The sequence below is a fragment of the Paramisgurnus dabryanus genome, chromosome 15 (assembly GCF_030506205.2).
Source record: "Paramisgurnus dabryanus chromosome 15, PD_genome_1.1, whole genome shotgun sequence".
NCBI classification, from domain to species: Eukaryota; Metazoa; Chordata; class Actinopteri; order Cypriniformes; family Cobitidae; genus Paramisgurnus; species Paramisgurnus dabryanus.
This window is the reverse complement of record NC_133351.1, coordinates 34639884-34661833: the sequence shown is the minus strand read 5'-3', so window position 1 is coordinate 34661833 and position 21950 is coordinate 34639884. Positions and strand designations below refer to the sequence as shown.

Sequence of the window (21950 nt, the reverse complement as noted above, 5' to 3'; positions counted from 1 at the left end):
ACAATACATTGTATGGGTCAAATGATTGTTTTTTATACAATCATGTACCATGAAGATATTTCTACGTAAATATATATAAAAATATTTATCATTAGTAATGTGTTGTGAGGACTAACTTTAAAGGCAATTTTCTCAATATTTAGATTTTTTTGCACCCTCAGATTCCAGACCCCTATGACTGGCAATGTGGTCCAGGGTCACATGTTTTAATTTATCATAAATTCTGTGTAGTCAAACTTAAGAAAAGTAAGGCTCCCGACCAACAGGATGACATCATATAATTGATTATGTTTTTGTTTTAAATTTCAAACTTGTGATTGTTTTATGTTATGAATTTTCTTTGGGGGGCCTCAGGGGGGATGGACCCATCAACAAGGGGAGGGGCATTGTAATTACATTGTAATTTCTTAAAATGATCCAGAGTTAATGAGTACTCTCTCATAATACATTAAATTACAGTTTTGTTTATTCAGTACTAATATTGAAAATATTGTTTATTCAGTACTAATGAAAGGTGTTTTTGTGGGTCATTTTGTCCAACATCACAAGATTTGGTCATATCCATTAGGTCATGATGGGCTGATTTAATGTTGACCCTTCACAAATGTACATGGGAAAACCCTTTCCCCCACAGACTCTGTTGGTTTGTCTGCTGTTTTTTATATAAACACTGAATCTGCTGTGACTCAGTATGCAGCGGTGATTGTAAAAAGTGATAAAGTGTTTAAGCTGCGTCTCTGTTTATGAAAAGTAAATGTAATTTAGGGCAGATAAAGGTGAGAGGTGTTCATGGGATGAGATGGATTTCACAAGGTTATTAATTTCCTCTGTGCATCTGTTTGAACCTTGTAACCCCACCTAATAATCTGACCAATATATGATGTGTGCTCACAGTTTCCTCAAATACAGATATATGAAGATTAACAGACCTTACTACAGTCACGTGTAAGGAATATGTATGTGTCTGTTGTATGGCACACATCTTAAGATGCAATGACTTTGTTGTGTAAGATGTGTTGTGAAATGTGATCAGAGTCCAGAGTTTATAGATGTGTATTTGATAGCAGGTGTATTTCACTCATTTTTACAATGTGGAAATGTGCTGTCCGTTTCCTTATGGGGAAAGTTCGGCAAAAAAATGTAAATTACTCATGATTTACTCACCCTTAAGCCAGCCGAGATACATATGTCCATCAAGTGAGGGTAAATGAGGTGATTTTTTTAAGAAAAATATCAATATTTAAAACTCTATAAGCTATAATAACAAGCTTCTGTTAGTGGACAATGTGCATTGAACTGGGAGTTTCGGCGTATGACGTAGCATACAATGTGTAGTGCGAACAGAGGAGAGACAAACACTCTTATAAAGATTTTTTTTAAGAAATAGGGGGAAGATTTTGATACAAGACAACAGGATATTGAGTTATCCCTATCTATACAATGCACAACGCAAAGTTCTTGCAAGAGTCTATCCTCACCAGATCTTACGCATCACATTGCATGGTATGCATTATGTGCGATGCGTAAGATCTGGTGAGGATAGATATATATTTTATAAAGTTTTAAATGTGTATTTTTGTTTTACAAAATGGCATCGATTACCCTGGAGCCATGTGGATTACTTCTGTGAAGGATGAATGCACTTTTGGGGCTTGAAAGTTGTGAACCCTGTTTTCTACCATTATAAAGCTTGGAAGAGCCAGGAGATTCACTAAAATAACTCAAATTGTGTTCATCTAAAAGATGACGGACATACTGTATGTATCTCAAATGGGTTGAGGGTAAATCATGGGATATTTTTATTTTTTCCCCAAACTATCCTTTTAAGTTTTTAAACAAGAAATACAGTATTATTTGCAATGCAAATAAACAATAAAATTTTGTCTCTGAAAACGCGTGTAGATGTCAGGTACATGATATTGTAATAAACATTGTTGAAAAAATGACAGATTACACTGCACATTCCAAGGTTTGTTATTCCCAGATAACAGACGTCTTTTTTGAACTTCGAACTTGTTCGAAAGTATCTTGGTTTAGAGCTAGGAAATGTTTTTTCTTCACAAAAGGGTTTCATTTCTTACAAGGTGAAATAACTTAAATTTTGTTTTTATAGATACTAATCAGTCATGTGGCTAGTAAGCATTTTATTCTGCATTTTATTTATTAAAACCGGCTGGCTATACATTATCTCTTACATAACATACATACACTGAGGCGAGTGAAGTGTATTCAATAGCTTGCTATCATTTAAATTATGAACAGATCAAATAAACTAAAATGGACAAGAAAACAACATGACTATACTAATAAGACGTTCAACATGAACTAATGACAGAAGACAGTTATCTAGACAATAAACCAAAGACAAGACGCGGGATAGTAACGGGTCCATCGGATTAACACTTGGGTATCTTGCTAGAAGTAGTAGGTCATCAGGGTAATTTTCACCTACTGGTTTTCGAATAATATGGCTGCATCCGAAAACTTGAGGCAATGATTTGGCGGCATCAAGGCAGCTACAAGAAACACATTCAGACAGCCTTCATAGGCAGCGTAACAGAATTCTGTTTGAAATATAAACAGAGAGCATCTTTGTGATAACTAATCCCATTTCCTTAGTTTCTCGCTAGAAATGCAATCAAAAAGTGTAAAAAGTGAAAATCAAACTTTATTTACACTAAATTTGTGCTCCAGCCGCTTTCTTTGCCACCATTTAATTTTTTCGAGCTAGACTAGGCTTGACCAATCACATTCCCTGCGCATGCCCACGCATAGAATTGTGTGACAAGACAATGGAGGTATCTCTGGATTCATGAAGTAAACCAAACATTGGATTGGGACGTGATTTAATGCCTTCCTGCCTTTTAATGATTTAAGACAGGAAGTCTCAAACAAGAGACCCACAGCATTGTGACAGCTACGGCTTAAAACAACATTTACCAGCTTTTCTTTCATTTTAAAAATGATTTGTTTGCATTTGATGTGTTTTATTATAGAGTACGCCAGTGGTGGATCTCTGTTCGACTATCTGTCCAGTTCTGAGAGTGAAGAGATCAGCATGAAACAGATTATGACCTGGGCAATCGACATCGCTAAAGGTTTTACACACCCACAGAACAAAAATATTAACGCATAATCAATAAAACCCACAACAGAAGATACAGCAAAACAGATACTCTTTTAAAAATATTACTATAATGCCAGAAAGTACACAGACTTTTTATAATTATGTTCCCTTTATACATCACTTTTTTAAGGATACAGGGTGAAAACATGAAGGCAAAGAAGCAGCTGACAGGTTTAATAATACAAACACCAGACAAGAATAGGCAGACCGTCAGGACACAGGGACACAAAACAGCTGACAGACATTATTGACAGGGGACAAAGGGAACAGTGAGGTACAAAATACAGAAACTAATCTGGGCTAACAGACGGGTGAGAACAGTTCAGGCCGAGCAACAAGGACATAACACAACAAAAGAACAACAGCAACTATACAGACCAGTGATGGGAAAGTTACTTTTAAAAGTAATGCATTACAATATTAAGCTACTCCCCAAAAAAGTAACTAGTTACTTTTCATGGAAAGTAATGCTTATGTTACTTTTTAGTTAGTTTGGCATTACTTTTTCTTGGCTGAGGCTTGATCTCTTTCTGGCCTTGCAGGTGTTTTTATTTCTGCATTCAGAAATTGCATATTTCATCACAAAAATGTCGAGCTCTGGCCTGTCATCTCAGTTTCCGACTTTAACTGTTCCCACACATAATGAGTATGCATAATGAGTGCATAATGTGTTCAGTTTAATTCAGTAAATTTTTTTTTAAATCGAATTAATTAAACTAAAAAAGTAACTTGCATTTTTTGAAAAAGTAACTCAAATATTAATGTGTACATTTAAAAAGTAATGGGTTACTTCAAAAAAGTAATATTATCACGTAATGCACGTTACTTGTAATGCGTTACCCCCAACACTGATACAGACTGATAGGCTGTTTACACTTGGCATTAAGTTGTGTTTTCGTCGATCGGATCACAAGTGGACGACGTTAATGCCAGGTGTAAACGGTGTTCAAAACGTTTTGAGCTTGTCCACTTTCGACCACTTCAACCACATTCAGAGGTAGTCAAAACCACTTTCGATCGGATCGCTTTGGAGTTGCGGACCCAAATGTGGTTGAATGTGTTCGAACAGCCACACGCGACCTCCTTCTCTCCGCCCATTTATCTAATCTGAGGTATTAAACACTAATTTTACGTCTTTTTTTTACTTCTGGCGTGAACATACGGTGAACAGCGCTTTTTTTTAGCCTTTCATTGATAAAACTAAAGTGGAGGATCTCCGTAGTTTCGTTTTGAAAGCGTGTGAAAGTTGCGCGATCCTATTTCATCAATTGCGCTGAAAATTCAAAGAAAGCTCTTACATACACACGTACAAAACTCTGTGCAGCATCTTTACTTGCTAAACAAGCAGCGGACTCCGACATAATATTAGTTTGCGTCCATATAAACTCATAATTACTCCCGCTCGCGTTTGAATGACAGCAGAGAGACTCGCCCACCGTCTCGACAGACCGTCCCCTCACAGTATTCAGCACAGATGCGGTCGAAAGTGGACAAAAGAGACGGATTTAAATACCAGGTGTAAACGCAATGTGTCTCTCTCGTCCACTTGTGATCCGATCGATGAAAACACATCGTTATACCAAGTGTAAACAGCTCCTGACATGTAGCACTGTCATGACAGCTAGGGCTGGGCAATATTGACCAATATATCGGTCATTTTGTGGATGATTACCGGTAAACTATAAATATCTCAGTATTTTCTACAAAATGGAATAAATGTTTACATGCAAGTCAAAGCTTCATTTTAGATGTCACATTCACTTTTATTTAAACAGTGCATGATAAAAATACAATTCAATGACAGGGGTTTCCCAGTTTGAAAATGTACAGCTGCAAAACATGCGAACAGGTTGAAAAGCTGACATCTGACCTCAGTGTACATATCTGAAAGAGCTTTTGTTTCAAAGCAGGGTCAATTCAGACCATACTGATATAGATAGTACTGTCACATCCTGTATCCCACTGGGAAAAATACAAATATATTACCAAAGCATAGAGTATAAAAACATAAAATTCTTCTGTTCAAAATGATTAACAACGGAGAACTCTCTGAAAGACATTAAAGCACTTTATGATGCTGGATGATCTTTGAGACAAATAGACAGGTGCTGTATAAATCTGTCAAGCACTGTATGGAGCAGGAAACACTTAAGTTCACATTTACTGGTATAACGGCCATTCCACCCAATCAGTGCCATTTGCATGTTGTAACAAAAAATTGTATGTGAATTTTTAAATCTTTTTTTAACACTAAAGGGGGTCACACACCGCTGCGTCGTTTAAAAAAAATCTAACACATTGTTTTCTATGAGTATACGCAGACCGGCACTGACAAGTGCCGGCTGTCTGCGGTGCCCAGCTCCGACTCAGGAAGTTGCTCAAATTCCTGTTGCGCCACAGAGCGCCACTCACATAGTTTAACATTAAAGGAACAGTGTGTAGGATTGTGCCCAAAACTGGTATTGCAATCACACAGCTGGTGGCCAATTCACAAAATGACAACATAAACATCAGTTGAGCTGCAACTCCACTTTTTAAATGACAATATCCTGGCCGGACCACTGTTGTCAGTGATATAAGTATTTGATTTAAATAACATCATATTTGTCACAAATCACTAGCAATTAACATTGGCTGCTAACGTATATTTTGTATTTTGAAGTAGACGATATCTCGCTAAGCTTGACTAAGCTGACTAAATACATGAAATATAGCTGCATTAAATATGTGCTGATAGCGTGAAGACACTGAAAAAATTCTTGTGATTTAATCAAAAGTTTTATTTTAAAATAAACCAATAACTTCATAGACATAATACAGGTAACAGGGCTGAACATTAAGATTGATATTCACAGTCATCGCATCAATATCATAAAATATACAGAATAGAAAATAAGTGACTTCTGATCTTCTCATGGCCTTCAGAAGATCCAGATGATGTAACTTCCTCTTGTAAATGTGACTTGTGGGAAATTCCTAGATTTCAGAGGGTTGGGTAACAGGACTGAGTCAAATTGTGGGGACGACGACTAAAATGTGCATTTCATCTAAAATATTATGACTTTTTCGAAATATATAAAGCAAAGATGTGACCCACACAGAAATGCAAAAAACTAAAGATATCTGAAGGATTTTATGCTTTATATATACTGTAAAGGTAAAGTATAGAGACCAGGGATGGATAAAAATGCTGTTTTTCAATGTTCTTTGTAGTTTTTATTAATGATTTAAATTATGTAGTTTAAGTTTGGTGTTAGATGAACATGCAGGACACTTTTGCTTAATAATAAAATGTATTTTACTTGTAGTTAGTTTATATATATGGATTGTTATACATAGTGTCAAGACCACCTAAACCGAGACCAAGTCATGACCAAGACCAAGACAGGCTGAGACTGAGACAAAACCAAGACTTTAATGGGTCGAGACCAAGTCAAGACCAAGACCATTACAAATCACTACATTAAAACACTTATGATAAAATGTGGAATATAAAAAATACATTTGTGATGTGCACTGCAAAAAATGATCTAAGAAAAAAAATTCTTAGTATTTTTGTCTTGTTTTCAGTAAAAATATTTAAAAATTCTTAAATTAAGAGGCTTTTTCTGGATGAGCAAAACTACCCAAGAAAATAAGTCTTGTTTTTAGACCAAAAATATCAAATTTAAGTGCTTTTGTGAATAAAACAAGCAAAAAAAAACTGCCAATGGGGTAAGAAAAAAATCTTGAACCTTTTTCTTAAACACTAAATTCAAGAAAAAAATGTGTTTTAAGCACAAATTGATATTTTTGCTCGAAAAACTAGACTTATTTTCTTGGGTCATTTTGTTCATCAAGAAAAAGCATCTTATTTTAAGAATTTCTAGATATTTTTACTGAAAACGAGACAAAAATACAAAGATTATTTTTTGTGAAAATCATTTTTTGCAGTGTGCCATCAGTTGTGGTCTTGACCGGTCTTGAAATAAAATTCAGAGTCCTCTTGGTCCGAGACGAGACCGAGTAAAAATGGGGCCCATTCCAAGACGAGACCAAGACCTTTTAGAAGTGGTCTTAAGATCGAGACCGGTCTTGAGACCTACAACACTAGTTATACATATAATGTCCTGGGGACAGAAATAGCACAGATTCATTGGAGTGGCCCATAATGTATGTATTCAGCCTAATACTACATTAAACAGGTGTCATAGACACGCCTAAGTACCAACCCTATCCGGGAAAACCAGTATAGAAACTAGGAAGGTATATGGCAGGGGCTAGATGCCAAGTTTTGTTCATATGTTCCTAGTGCCAATTGGAAGAGCAATGTGTAGCAGTCCAAAGTTCATGGGTTTGATGCCCAGGAAACACACATACTGAAGAAATGAAATCACTGTGCTATAAATCGTCTTCCAAATACATAGATATAATGCAATGTGTGGTTATATGGAAAAAAAACTGAGGAATTACATCAGTAGTGCATCATTTAGGCAGTGTCGTGGTTACTGATCAATTCCTGTAAATACATTTCTGCCTGTTAGACTTCAGCTGTAAGTTCATTGCTGTAAACACATATCCCATTCTGTTATACATGCTGAGGAGACACAGGAAAGGGAACATAGAGCTCAAATACTCTCTCGAAGTGGGAAATAGTTTTGTTTTCTAATCATAAAATGAAACTCTAAACAGTTTTCTTTACTCGAGTAGATCCATCATCGCTGTGTGTGTTTTTCTTTATAGGGATGCATTATCTGCACACTGAAGCCCCGGTTATAGTCATCCACAGAGACCTCAAGTCCCGAAACGGTTTGTTAATAAAATAGGGCTTTATGAAGTAATACAAAAATACTCATTTGGTTAGGAACAAATTAAGAAAAAATATTTGGGAAACAGAAATGCTGTTTCTACCCGGTCCTACACCCCAATTATAAGAGGCACAGCATATACTTCATGCACAATAACTTTCTGCATCTATGAGCTGAACATCTTGTGTTTTTTTACAGTTGTCTTGACTACAGATAAAATACTCAAGGTACAAGAGAATCAATGTTTACATATACATACTGTACAGCATCAAGTTGTTAGTTCAATGAAACTAATGTAATATTACTTTCCATCAGATCTGTGATTTCGGGGCGTCTAAGTTTCATTCACACACCACTCACATGTCTCTGGTGGGCACATTTCCTTGGATGGCCCCCGAAGTCATCCAGAGTCTTCCTGTGTCTGAGACCTGTGATACGTACTCGTATGGAGTGGTGAGTATGTATGCACTGTTTGTGTGTCTGTGTGAGTTTCTGTGATTTATGACTGACATATATTGTGTTGTGCGTGTTAATCATTTGCTAATGTAATAATAAAACAACATATTTCTCACCTAACATCAGCTGAACTCTATTGCTGCATCCCAATTAACCTACATAAACAATGAACTAAAGTATGTACTGTTTTTCTATTGAAAATGTATACATTTTAGTGCATAACAAAATAGGGTGCAAGGACTGCAACATACTAATGTGTAACAGAAGCGAACGTTGTTGCTTAGACCAGAAGTTTTCAAACGGGCTTCCCCAGGAGGCCTCCAGGAGGTTCTATGGGGTCCCCAGAAAGAGCCAAAGAAATTTTGTAAAATGTATTTATTAGGTGTGTTTATCTCTTATGTCTTAAACTTGCTTTATACAGTATGTTTCTAGTGTGTTTTTCATTTTACAGTCCCCTTTATCTTGGCTTTATAAGGCAGGACTGCTTGTAAAGTTGCTATGAAACAAGATTTGTTGTCAAAGTTGCTGCTGTACAAATAGATTTGAATTATGTCCATACATACGTGGACATCACATTTTTGTGGTTGTTTGCACCACAATACTTAAATCTGGGTAACTGGAACCTGTTGCACACAAATATGGACAACTACACTGCTTCATGTTCAAAGAAAAATATTTGGTTATTATATTTATTGGTTTTTCCCGATGGGCAACCTTCCGATTCTCTCTTATGAAGCCAATACGGAAGTGACTTAAACTGCAATTCATCGACTAGCCACGTAATGACGCACGGCCAAGATGGCGACACCAGGCAACGCCTACTTTAAGCTTCAAAAACGATCTTCACAAACCAATGGGTGACATCATGGACACTACGTCCATCTTTTTTACAGTCTATGGTTCTTCCTAACCCCAAAATAGCTGAAAGAAATCTGAAAAAGACAAACCAAAGCTCGTGTCTTAGAAGGTTAAAGTGTAGTAGCCATATATTCATAATACATTCAAATATATAAATTGTATATTATATATATTTTAGCTCACAAAGGGTTAACAATCGTTAACAATAACTCACATAACACTTGCATTTCAGCTTTTCTTCATTCATTATTTCTTATATAATATTTACTATATCACTTAATTTATTAAATCTCTGAAGCATCACTGATTTTATTTATTAATTCAGTCCAGCGTCCCTAATTCGTCCCTCTCGCAATGAGTTGTTGTGGGTAATATCAGTTTTGGATCATGGTTTTGGGACTAATTCTTATTTCGAATACTCTTTCAAATGGATACTAGGCAAATTGTGGCGCAGCGTATATGTTCCTATAGCAGCAATTCATAACCTTTAAATTGCCCCTCTTTCGCCATCTCTGTGTGGGTTGTCAAATAAAGTTAAACCTGCAAAATCAGAACTAACCGCTAAATTATAAATCATTATTATAAGTAATATATTAAAGTAATGCATTTTTTATGTACTTGCTCCACAACTTAATTTAGTTTCTTTTTAATAACTTAATAACTATGCTACGTTTTTACTAGGGATGCACCAAATAAAAACTTATTGTCTAAAGCCGAATGAATTGTGAATTGCATCCAGCGGCTCAGTCCACAGCTCACCCCTTCCTTTTAAAATACATAGAGAAGCTACGGTTGTCGACACTGGACAAACATGTCATGTCTTCATCTGAGACAACAAACGCACATTTCACATTGCATTTCTGTAAGAGATCCGTCTGAAAGTTATACAATGCACCTTTTAATGGTGACTACACTAAATGTTAATGCTAAAGGTTTGTCCAGAACTCCTTCCTCAGAGAGTGTTGATTGTGTTGTTGCATGTGGTGTTCTTTCAGGTCCTGTGGGAGATGCTGACACGTGAAATTCCCTTCAAAGGTCTGGAGGGCCTGCAGGTGGCTTGGCTGGTGGTTGAGAAGAATGAGGTGAAGTTTCTGATCGGCCACATCAATCATTCGTTGTATCTGCAGATTTGTGTTTGACGTGTATGCCATATTTGTTTTGCAGAGGTTAACAATTCCCAGTAGCTGTCCAGCCAGTTTTGCCTGTCTGATGAGAAGCTGTTGGCTGACAGAACCCAAAGTAAGAAGGAGAACGTGTTGATTTAGTTATCTAATCCTCATTCTTTAAACTGATGTTTTTATACAGTATATAAAGCTAATTGTAAACACTGCAGATTTAGAGGCCTGTTGGTCATGTTATTATATAACTATGAGATCATCTTTTGCAAACATCCTGTATATATAAAATGTTTTGAGATAACGTAGCAACCATAAAGTGGAATGCCCAATTTAGCGACCATGACAAAGCATTAGAACGCAGCGCTTATGTAGATATTAAGTAGCCAGTAGGCATTCATTTATGTGAATCATGTCAATGCATGAATAATAGATAAGGTCTGTAATAACTACTTTTATTAATGCATGTCATTTTTAATTATCTCATCATGTCAGGGCTCGAGTTTTATTTTATATTGTGGATCTAAACCACTAACATTGATCCATTAACACTTAAAACCTGTTCATGAAGCTCTTTTTTAAACTCTGAGCTATTATAGAAACATTTCTAACAGTGAATCAGGGCCGTACAGTTTATATTACTTGATGAAAGTGTGTGATGCATTGAAAAAGCTGTTAATGTGTCACACGTGTTGACCTTTATCAGACTTGACCCTCTGTGTAAAACCATATTTGTTACAACAGTAGCTATTGCTAGTCAGTGCCAGCTTGTGTTAGGGACATTTTCATTCCAGAAAGCTTTTTTTAGACCTGTACATACAACACAGAAAAATATTTATTTTATAATGTTTATTTGAAGAAATATTTTATTGGCTTTTTAAGGAGCATAAAGACTAAATGCATTTAAAATGGCTTACTTTTCAGGGGTTTATAAATGTTTAAATCAAAATAATTTTTCAAAATTCAAGTATTTCCTCTGTTTTTGATGTTTGTTGATTATTAATATGTGGTTATTTTTAAGGACAGGCCAATGTTCAAACAAATTCTGTCCACGTTGGAGTCCATGTGGAGCGACACACAGTTACCTGATGAGTGCAACACTTTCCTGCATAGTAAAGCTGACTGGAGGTACATTTACATACTGAGGAGAAATGTGATTTTAGATTGTGTGGGTGTGTGTTTGGACCGACTTGACTATATTTCTGGGGCAAATTTGCACCCAAAACTGGGCAAAACCACCTGACAAACCTGAGCATAATCTCCATTTGGAGACATCCTTATTTGTAAAAAAAAACACTTTAAAAATATGTACAAATGTTATCTGTTATGGTTAATAGCGTGGGTAATAGTATTTATAACTAGTGCTCTATAAAAACATCAAGTTTATGGGATCTGCTCCTTACATTAGTAAACATCTTTTAAAATTTAGTGAACTGATGAAATCATACAGAGTTATATGATTTATATGTTATAACATATTTGTTTTGGTTTACTGAAATCCGTTTTCAGTCATGCAGTACTGAGATGAAGAGCGTATCCATTCGCACTCATTGTGTGTGCGGGTGGTCTAGAAAGCTCTGTGTGTTTGATGCTATATTAGGATCATCTGGAAGTGGGCCAGGAAACAGGAACAGAAGCTTTCTTTCCCACCCGCCACCCACAGCTCAACACAAAAGAGAAAGAACCAAAGAAAGATAACTTACAAGACAAGCAGACAAATCAATTTCACAAGTAGTTTGTCAGAGGAATGAGCAGGGCTTTGGGGCGGGGCTAAATGTCAAATTTATTCAAATCTAGCTTGGTTTTGAGTCAGGTATAAGAGGTGGTTTAGCTCCCTCTGCTGGTTCAGACAAATATCACAAGACAGATAGTATTTTACAGTAAGGTCCTGTAAAATTAAAAGTTATTCGGTTATTATATTTTCGTGAGTTTATTGTGGTGGGCTCACAGTTTTCCTGTGGTTTGGCTTATATCTCATGTTATAAAATATAAACTATTTAAGACTGTTTAAGAGTATTAACTATATGATTTGATGACAGATGCTGGACTAAGACTCTTCTCTGCTCCTAAAATACACAAGACAAAAGCCTTTATTTATTTAGTGTTTGTAAAGAAAATCCTGTACACAAAACAGCTCATTATTCACCCTTGCATTGCTAACAAGCAGACATGAGCAGAAATGTGTGCATCAGCAGCACTTCATTCACAATAGAGGCGGGATGGAGTTACACGGTTTTACCCACAGTTTGATGATCGAATGGAGTTGCAAAGTTTAGTCACAAGTTTTTAATTGGTAAAATATATAAAACTCACAAACAGATGTAAATATTTAGTAATAATTTATAAAAAAAAATATGGAGATGCAAGGTTTTTACCCCATATGATGTTTTATTTGGTGCATGGCAATATTATGCAAAAGTATGAAAATGTGTTATCATTTGTGCTTATTGATTATTGTATTTGATTAGATTGGATTGTAACAGTAAGAAAAGTCCACTGATCACAGGGTATAGTTGTTTGTGAATGTGACGTGAAGTGTGTTTGTGTGTTTGTGTGCAGATGTGAGATTGAGGCGACTCTAGAGCGTCTGAAGCGTTTGGAGAGAGACCTGAGCACCAAAGAACAAGAGCTGAAGGAGAGAGAGAGACGACTGAAGATGTGGGAGAGGAAACTGATCGAGCAGTCCAACACACCCGTGAGTCTCTCTCTCTCTATTTTACTGTAAAGTGCCTTTTAAAGGGACAGTTCACCCAAAAATGATTTACTCTCTCTCATCTTGTTTCAACCCTGTATAAATGTCTCTGTTATGATAAACACGAAGGAAGATATTTTGTGGTATGTTTGTAACCAAACCGATCATGAGCCACAGTCACTTTCATATACAGAAAAATTATACTGGAAGTGAATGGGGCCCATGAACGGTTTGGTTACATTCCTCAAAATATCTTCCTTCATGTTCAGCAGAACAACAAGGTTTGTAACAACATGAGAGAGAGTAAATGATGATAGATTTTTTTATTTTGGGGTGAACTATCCCTTTAACATGATAAAAGGAAAAATGGTTAGGGCATCACCTGTGTATACAGACCACAGGTGCATCATATGCTTTTTGTGAATGTCCTGCGGTGGACTTGCTATTTATAAAAACAGCATTTTTTTTTATTCTACAAAAAGTTAATGACCTAATGATCATGTTTTATCCTAAGGATAAAAGTATATAAATTGTGCAAAATGCAGGCATAAATTCTACTAGTTAGCGCCTTGAATATGTACTTTACTGTATAAACATAAAAAATTTTAACCTAAAGGGAGTTGCACACCAGATGAGAAGCGTTGCGCCATGTATTAAAAAAATCAAACACAATATTTTCTATGAATGTACACTAGGTATGGGCCGGTATAAGATACTGGTGGTATGATAACCTTTAGCAAAAATACCACGGTTTCATGGTGTTGCAGTATTGCCATTGCAACACTAAAATGTGTTATTTTCAAATGCCAGGTAAAAATAAAGCCTTTAAATTATAATATGTTTTAAAAATATATATAATATTTTCGTAATGTATGTTAAAATAAAACATCAAATCAATCACATGACTTAATGATTTAATGAATTTTGTATAAACACAGCTCATACCTTGGAGACTGTATCACAGAACATTTCAGATTTTTTAATACTTTTTCTATAAATCAAATCTTTTAATGGGATTTTCTTTGCAATGTGATATTACTAAAGACAATAATATGCATTATGTAATGAGCTTTTAATAAGTGCAGCTCTTTACGTATTGTAATGCTTATATCACATGGTTTTTTATTAAAGAGAAATATACCATAAGTGGTATGCTGTGCGCTGTATACAGGTTTGAGAAGTCACTTTATTTCATTCTCTATAAGGCTGTATTAGGTGAGTGGGACTGACGCCCACCAGGTCCTTATGGATGTTATTTATGGCAAATGAAGTGGATGTATAGCCACATGCTGTGGAGAGTGAGAGTGAACAGTGTGTCAGCGTGGCAAGGACGGCACGCACTTACCAACAACTGACATTTCACTGACATTAAGATTGGCCAATTTCAGTTGTCTGAACAGTGAGGAAGGAGCGAGAGAGAACCAGAAACTTAGCAAGAGAAAAGCATTTCAATATTTCTCACTGAAATTTATATCTGTCTGTGCTTTAACTTCACCTATGAAATGAACTCATCTTGTTTGGGTTTAGATGGGTACTAGTTAAACTCTTTTGGTAAATCACAGTTCTGTGATTAAAGGTGCCGTAGAATGTAAAAGTGTATTTAGCATAGACAGTGTTGGGTGTAAATCATAGACAGTAAAAGAAAGGGACACAGCGACCCCATTGGATTCAAATGAGAGAAGTGAAGTCAATTAGAAGCAATAGTTAATAAGTAATTACTGTTACTGTTATTTAATTACATTTACCCTTAAAAAAGTAAAGTAAAGGATTCCTCTTATTTTTCCAGTAATTTAATTACAGTGTTTGGGGGCGTGGCTAAGCCATAGGTTAATTGTTTCCCTACTTCTTATGTAAACCTTGTGCATGCAAAAGGCTGCAGGAAAACAGACCAATCTCAACATAACACCGACTGTGACGTTAAAAATGCAAAAAAACAAAGTTGTGACTGTTGAATAAGCGTTATAGCTAGTTAATGCTATATGCTAGTGTTTAGGCTGAAGTTCTACTATTGACGTTATACAGTAGTTACGTTTTCCGGGTCCATACTGAAAAACAAAAACTTACCACTCAGAAACGTCCATTAACAATCTCCAAACAATTGATTATTCCTCAAAATCTGTATCTTCATCTAATACGGACTCAAACATAAGATCTGTTTACACACACAGACAGAGCTACTGAAGAAGCTGCTCTGAGAAACAGCCAATCAGAGCAGAGCTCAACATTATTATTCATGATCCTTTCAAATAAGGTAATAATAGACCATTTCATTATAAAGGCAAATCCTAGGGTTGTAAATAAACATGTTTAGCCACCTCTGGAAAATGTTTGCACTTTATAAAGCCACAGACCTTCTATGTAGATAGCAGAGAACAATTTTACAGATTATTACAATGCATTCTTTGGCACCTTTAAAGGGTAATGGAAAAACAGCTACTGAAAGTTACTTATTGATGTATGTGTACTTGTCTATCTGTCTGTCTTTATAAATTTGCTTTAGTAAAGTTAAGTAATTATTGCATCCCAAATGAGCAGCATATGTGCTTAACATTCATCACTACTCTACTGTATATCCCCCAACATTAATATGTATATTGATGTACACAGGTAGTTGATAGTAGCGTGTATGCACATAAAATGAAATATTTACCTTCTGTGTCTGGCAGCTTCTTCCAAACCTGGCGATTCACTCCTGGACAGAAGAACATGTGGTGAGTTTCCTTTTCTTAACATGAGTATTTCTATAAATGATATTACCCTGCATGACAGGATTATAGATGATTCACATTTGGATTTTACCTTTCATGTTTTGCTTTGACAGCATTTCTGGATGCAGCAGATCTTTGAAGGTGAGATTTTATTCCCTGTAGAGTCATTGTTCACATTGCATCTGTGTTTTGAATGGTTCTTTATTACAAAAACACATCATTTAGGTTTTGTTTAGGGGTTCAGTAAGCAGATTGAAAATATTATTAGCCTAGTATAAAAAATAATTCAAGTCTATTTAAAGTCTCCATGAAGACAAACAGATGTCTCTCTGTGTGTTGTGCAGGAGATGGAGAGCTGCAGCAATATTCTGATGTCTTTAAGCAGAACCACATCACAGGACAGAGACTCCTGCTCCTGTCTGAGAATGACATGAGAGATCTGGGCGTCATGTCCAAAGGACACATCATACACCTGAAGGTACACATTGTCATGTTTCATGCTAGATCGTGATACAGCATTTTTGAGTCGTTCGAGTTGAACTATGCTAGACTCTATCTCATCTTCACTACAAATAGAAAAAAGAGGCTACTATTTGCACAAGCTCACCAAAATTGGAGAGTTGAAGACTGGAAAAATGTTGCCTGGTCTGATGAGTCTCGATTTCTGTTGAGACATTCAAATGGTAGAGTCAGAGTTTGGCGTAAACAGAATGAGAACATGGATCCATCATGCCTTGTTATCACTGTGCAGGCTGGTGGTGGTGGTGTAATGGTGTGGGGGATGTTTTCTTGTCACACTTTAGGCCCTTTAGTGCCAATTGGGCATCGTTTAAATGCCACAGCCTACCTGAGCATTGTTTCTGACCATGTCCATCCCTTTATGACCACCATGTACCCATCCTCTAATGGCTACTTCCAGCAGGATAATGCACCATGTCACAAAGCTCGAATCATTTCAAATTGGTTTCTTGAACATGACAATGAGTTCACTGTACTAAAATGGCCCCCACAGTCACCAGATCTCAACCCAATAGAGCACCTTTGGGATGTGGTGGAACGGGAGCTTCGTGCCCTGGATGTGCATCCCACAAATCTCCATCAACTGCAAGATGCTATCCTATCAATATGGGCCAACATTTCTAAAGAATGCTTTCAGCACCTTGTTGCCACATAGAATTAATGCAGTTTTGAAGGCGAAAGTGGGTCAAACACAGTATTAGTATGGTGTTCCTAATAATCCTTTAGGTGAGTGTATATTGATATTGAATTATTGTTCAGTCTTAGCATCAGGAAGTAAAGCATTTGTGCTTTTCGACTCGCTGGATGGAAACAGTGCTTTATTTGCAAATGTTTCATGCGAACATTAAAAAACATAGCTATTGTTACAAAAACACGAATTTGTGAGCATTCGTGCGTCTTGCTCTCACTGTACTGGCACACTTGATCGTGAGGCGGCTGCAGCGGCGATCACAGTCAGACAATTTTTCTAACCAAAATGCATTGCATTTGTCAGGTGGCTGTTGGTCACCGCAATCCCTCAAAAATCCCAATATTAACATTAAATAAAAACTCAAATTCAATTCACAGTTCTCGTGCTACACACCAGCAATTCCACAGTTTGTCTCATTTGTCTCTGTTCTTGCTTCAACTAGTGAATTTTAAAAGATGTGAGATTAAGTTGACGGTTAAATGAAAACATAATTAAGAACTCCATTAAGTCCCAGTCCTGAGCTTTGAAAGAGCAACCACTGAGAAATGAAATGTTTCTCCAGGAAACCATGACACCTGACATCACACATGTATTAGCATGGGTGCTCAACAGAGAGTGTGATTTGTTGAATGAATGGCTCTAGATGTATATGACATGAATTACATGCTCATAAGTGATACACAATGGTATTAATTGTTGTTTTGCTGCTGAAAGTCCATTAACAGGTCATAATTATGTTACATTCATACACAGCTGGTCATTGGCTGATTGTCGGCGCACTGCATAACCCCCGATATAAATCCCTCTCGTAATGTTTTAAACATCGTGTCAAATCTTTCTATTTCAGAATGAAATTGAGAAGCTAACCCAAGACTACTTGAGCCTCTTCCACTTTCCTCCACTGATCAAGGCATGTTACTAGATTATCTTGTTGTTTAATATGACATATTGATGTAATATAAGATTAAAACAGGCAGTAATGCTGATTTAAATGTATCTGATTGCTTCCTCTGTCCACTCTCAGGACGGTTCGGTCGTTGAGGAAGAGGAGGAGTGCAGGAAAACTGTCAATCTGGAGTTAGTGTTTGGATATCACTGGAAAGCAGGCACAGGACACAAGGTAAATCAATATTTTCCTGGATAGGTTTTAATTAGGGTTGGGCAATGTCTACCAAGTTGGCTACTACACCGCCCCCTAACCCGACCCAATAAATACTTTAATTCTTCTTAAACACCCTTTATCTTTTTTCTTATATTTTATTGAAAATAAATGCCTTTGTAATGTGATAGGAAGAGGGAGAAGAGCAAGGTGGTTTCAAACCAAGGAAATCATGTCAAAAAAACTAATTAGCTATAGATAGACAGATAGATACACTGTAAAAAATAATATGCCCCATCTACTCAATAAAATTACAAGCAATATCATTAATTACATTCAACAAATCAAAATTGATTTAGATTTACTCTATAAACTCCTTAATATTAACATATTCAAAAAGACAAACTGCAATTTGCAATTAAAAAATGTATTAAAATTTAAACAAAAATATTGGGTATACTAGACAAAGATTGTTGTGGCAAAAAGTCTTAGTTTGAATCTTCATAAGAAACAATACTCAGGAGACAAAGGTTCCAGGTGCCAAACAAAAATGACTTTATTCGCTCGAGCCAACAAAGTGAGACAATCAATACCCCTCAAAGAGGGGCTCAAAGATCATCTGCCCTCCCAACATCTGACTCCATTTTTATACAGTAAGATCAAACACTTCTTATCTGAGATGACGTACATTTTTCTCATTGGTCTCGGTCTGCCACAATTAATTTATTTGTTTGATAGCAGAAGTGCAGCTGAATCCTTCCTCATATCTAAAATGATATATTCTGCTTATTGGTTCTCATGGCCTTGCCTTTCCCTGACACAACCAACTTATTGTTAATGTGGCGAAGTACAGCCGGACGAATTCTCTCATCTAAAATGACGTACTCTTGTTTATCAGTTGTTTCGACCTTGTTTCTCAAACTAATCGTGGCGAGAACAATCGGGGTATAGTCGCAGGATCGCACCTGGGCTCTTTTAATTAGGAAACGAAAGTTAACTGAGAAACGAAAGTTTAACTGGGTGTCATTACAGCCTTGTGTAGAAACAACAGGCCTTAGGCCTAATATAATATTAATACAGTATTTGATCAGTAATATACCCAACAGAAACTACTATAAGATCTAGCACTATACAATAAAAAATATTATGCCATATCTACTCAATAAAAGTGTGGCAACAGATTCAAGCAATATCATTAATTAAATTCAACAAATACAAATTTAGTTAGAATCACTCCATAAACTCCTTAATAGTAACCCATTTAAAAAGGTTAACTGCAATTTGCAATTAATTAAAATTTAAACAAAATATTGGGTATACAGGACAAAGACCCAGCACTATACAATAAATACTATTCAATTATACTATTTTAATTTAACATCATGATTTAAAATGTGTCCATTAATATTACTATTAGTAATAATGAGTTTTATATCTGATTTTAGAAAGACAGACAAAGATGAATCAATTCTTATTTTATTGCAGTCAAAAGAACATGAAAGCATCTAATTTTGAATGGTGTATTTGTAACAGCGTAAACTTCAAATAGTATTTTACAGTCTTTAAAGGGGCCATGACATGAAAATCTGACTTTTTCCATGTTTAAGTGCTATGATTGGGTCCCTAGTGATGCTATCAACCTAGAAAATTTGAAAAAGATCAACCCAGTAACTTAGTTTTGGTAAACCATTCTCTACAAGCACATGAAAAAATAGGTAGTTGAAATTTGGCTCTCCTTATGATGTCATAAGGAGCTCTTATTATAATAATCCAACCACAGCACTGCCATTTAGTGCAGAGAGAAAATAATTTTCACAGAATAATGTTCATTCACAGAACAATTGAGTTTCAATTTCAACAAACCACCATCATTGTGATCAGTGTTTGCACTTGATCTGCACATGTGCATTTTAGAGGACACACCCAAAACGGCACATTTTTGCACACACCTACAAAGTGGCAATTTTAACATGCTATAATAATTTTTTATATGGTATTTTGAGCTAAAACTTCACACATGTGCTCTGGGGACACCAAAGATGTATTTGACATCTTAAAAAAGTCCTGTGACATGGGCCCTTTAAAGAAAACCGTCCACATTTCCCGACGAAAGGTTCCATGTTTGTGTTCTGTTACATTGATTCACACCCAGAAAATCAGACAGCAGTTTAGACTTACTTTACTGTAATCAGTTTATAAACGTTGAAGAAACCAGCTCCAAGAAAAGTTTCTGAAACACCTGAAAAGTTACTGGAGATTCAATGCATAGATCCAATCCAATCCAATGAGGATAAAGCCTGCCCTGGGAACACCTTTAAGGCCTCGATAACAATTCCAGCATCCCTCGGGCTGCCACTCCTAGAAGATCCATTCCTCCATCACAAGCTGCTCAAGTCCCGCCTCTTCATCTTTATCCTGCAACATTAAACAGCAAATATGTCTTAAAACCTTTATAAATGTATACAGCTTGAATATTGAAATAATCCACACATTAAACCTGTATATTAAAATGTTTTAAAGAAAACTGGAAGATATGTGCATTGGAGTTCATCTGAGTTTGTGGTTAATTATGAATGTTTGAAATGTGCAGTAATATCGAAAACTGTTAATAAATTCTCATTGGAAAATACAAATAACACGATAGGATACAGTCACATATTTATTTGTTAACCAGGTTACTCACATGTGTATATACAAACACATACACAATATAATATGTACAATATATTTATTTAATAATATTCCTCACCTTTTGTTGTGAATAAAGTTCTCCCTCAGCAATGTTTCACGTTGCCTGCAGGAAACTGCAGTACAGGCCTTCATGAACACACAATTTAGATAATAGGTCGTGAAATTAATAATAATAATAATAAATGTTCAATTTACATTATGTAAAAAGCATAAACATTTTAAAAAGATAACTTAAACATTTAATATCTTCCTCACCTTTTGTGGAATTAATGTTATATTTCCCCGTTTCGGTGGGCAGCAGAAAACTCCAGTAAAAGAGGCTTTTGTCAAACAATTCAGTCAGCAATGGTTCATGTTTCTTCGGGAAAATTCAACACAGGGCGTCGCAATTGAGCACACAATTAATTCACAGCGGAGAATAGTTTTACATTACCAATTTATTCGAATACTTGTGGACAAAACTAAATAAACCGAAAAAGACCGCAGTAAAGTCACATTTATCTTTAAAACACGAACCGAGCGAGCGAGCAGAATTTGTCATAATAGATACATACATATCTATGAAAGTTCGTGATAAGAGAACCCACCCATTCAGAGGAACAGTATGATTGGTCAGTTTTTCTGTCACTCAAAATGAGTTACAGCTGGACCACCAATCGCAGGCCGTTTCTGAATCCGAAGGGTGTAGACTGCGGAGGTCACATGCAGACTGCATACGACATTAAGCCTGGTTTGTTTAAGTTAACTAAGTATTATATTCGCAAGTCATACGCATATTACAACAATTTACGATTAACTAAGAATAAAAGTCAACTTGTTAATATTCTGATATAAGACAGTCTTGATGACGAATGCATCCTAGATATGCGACCTCCTAAGGTCCTAAAGCTGAAGTTACGTCCAAACCCAGTTCATATTAATCCTTATTGTAATTAATATTTACGAATTACAAACAAATTATACAAAGAAACACTGCTTATAGACTTATAAGACCAACGATTGCCCGTTAAATTTACCCGAAATGAATTTTATCCACAGTTTAAACACTACGTCACAGCCAGCTGTGATTTTCAGCAAGACTGGCCGAGGTGAGGCGCCGTTGTCCGGGATATATGAGCGCTGAGCCCCGCTGATTATCTGGAGCTCCCATCGCCAAAAACTCAAAGGAAATGTTTAAATAAGCGATATCTTTATAAACCTTCTGCAG

At 36.1% G+C, this 21950-nt stretch overlaps 1 protein-coding gene across 2 annotated transcripts in view; it reads left to right on the top strand.

Annotated features, from left to right (window-relative positions):
* map3k20a (mitogen-activated protein kinase kinase kinase 20a) overlaps nucleotides 1-21950 on the top strand; it is a 39846-nt gene that overhangs the window by 7683 nt on the left and 10213 nt on the right. For both annotated transcript variants that reach the window (XM_065293223.1, XM_073811974.1), the window contains 13 exons: nucleotides 2997-3098; nucleotides 7850-7915; nucleotides 8113-8141; nucleotides 8230-8367; nucleotides 10224-10310; nucleotides 10393-10467; nucleotides 11365-11471; nucleotides 12903-13038; nucleotides 15702-15746; nucleotides 15857-15884; nucleotides 16088-16221; nucleotides 17801-17863; nucleotides 17978-18073. In XM_065293223.1, the coding sequence (XP_065149295.1) occupies nucleotides 2997-3098; nucleotides 7850-7915; nucleotides 8113-8141; nucleotides 8230-8367; nucleotides 10224-10310; nucleotides 10393-10467; nucleotides 11365-11471; nucleotides 12903-13038; nucleotides 15702-15746; nucleotides 15857-15884; nucleotides 16088-16221; nucleotides 17801-17863; nucleotides 17978-18073 (1106 nt within the window). The remainder of the gene's footprint in view (nucleotides 1-2996; nucleotides 3099-7849; nucleotides 7916-8112; nucleotides 8142-8229; nucleotides 8368-10223; nucleotides 10311-10392; nucleotides 10468-11364; nucleotides 11472-12902; nucleotides 13039-15701; nucleotides 15747-15856; nucleotides 15885-16087; nucleotides 16222-17800; nucleotides 17864-17977; nucleotides 18074-21950) is intronic.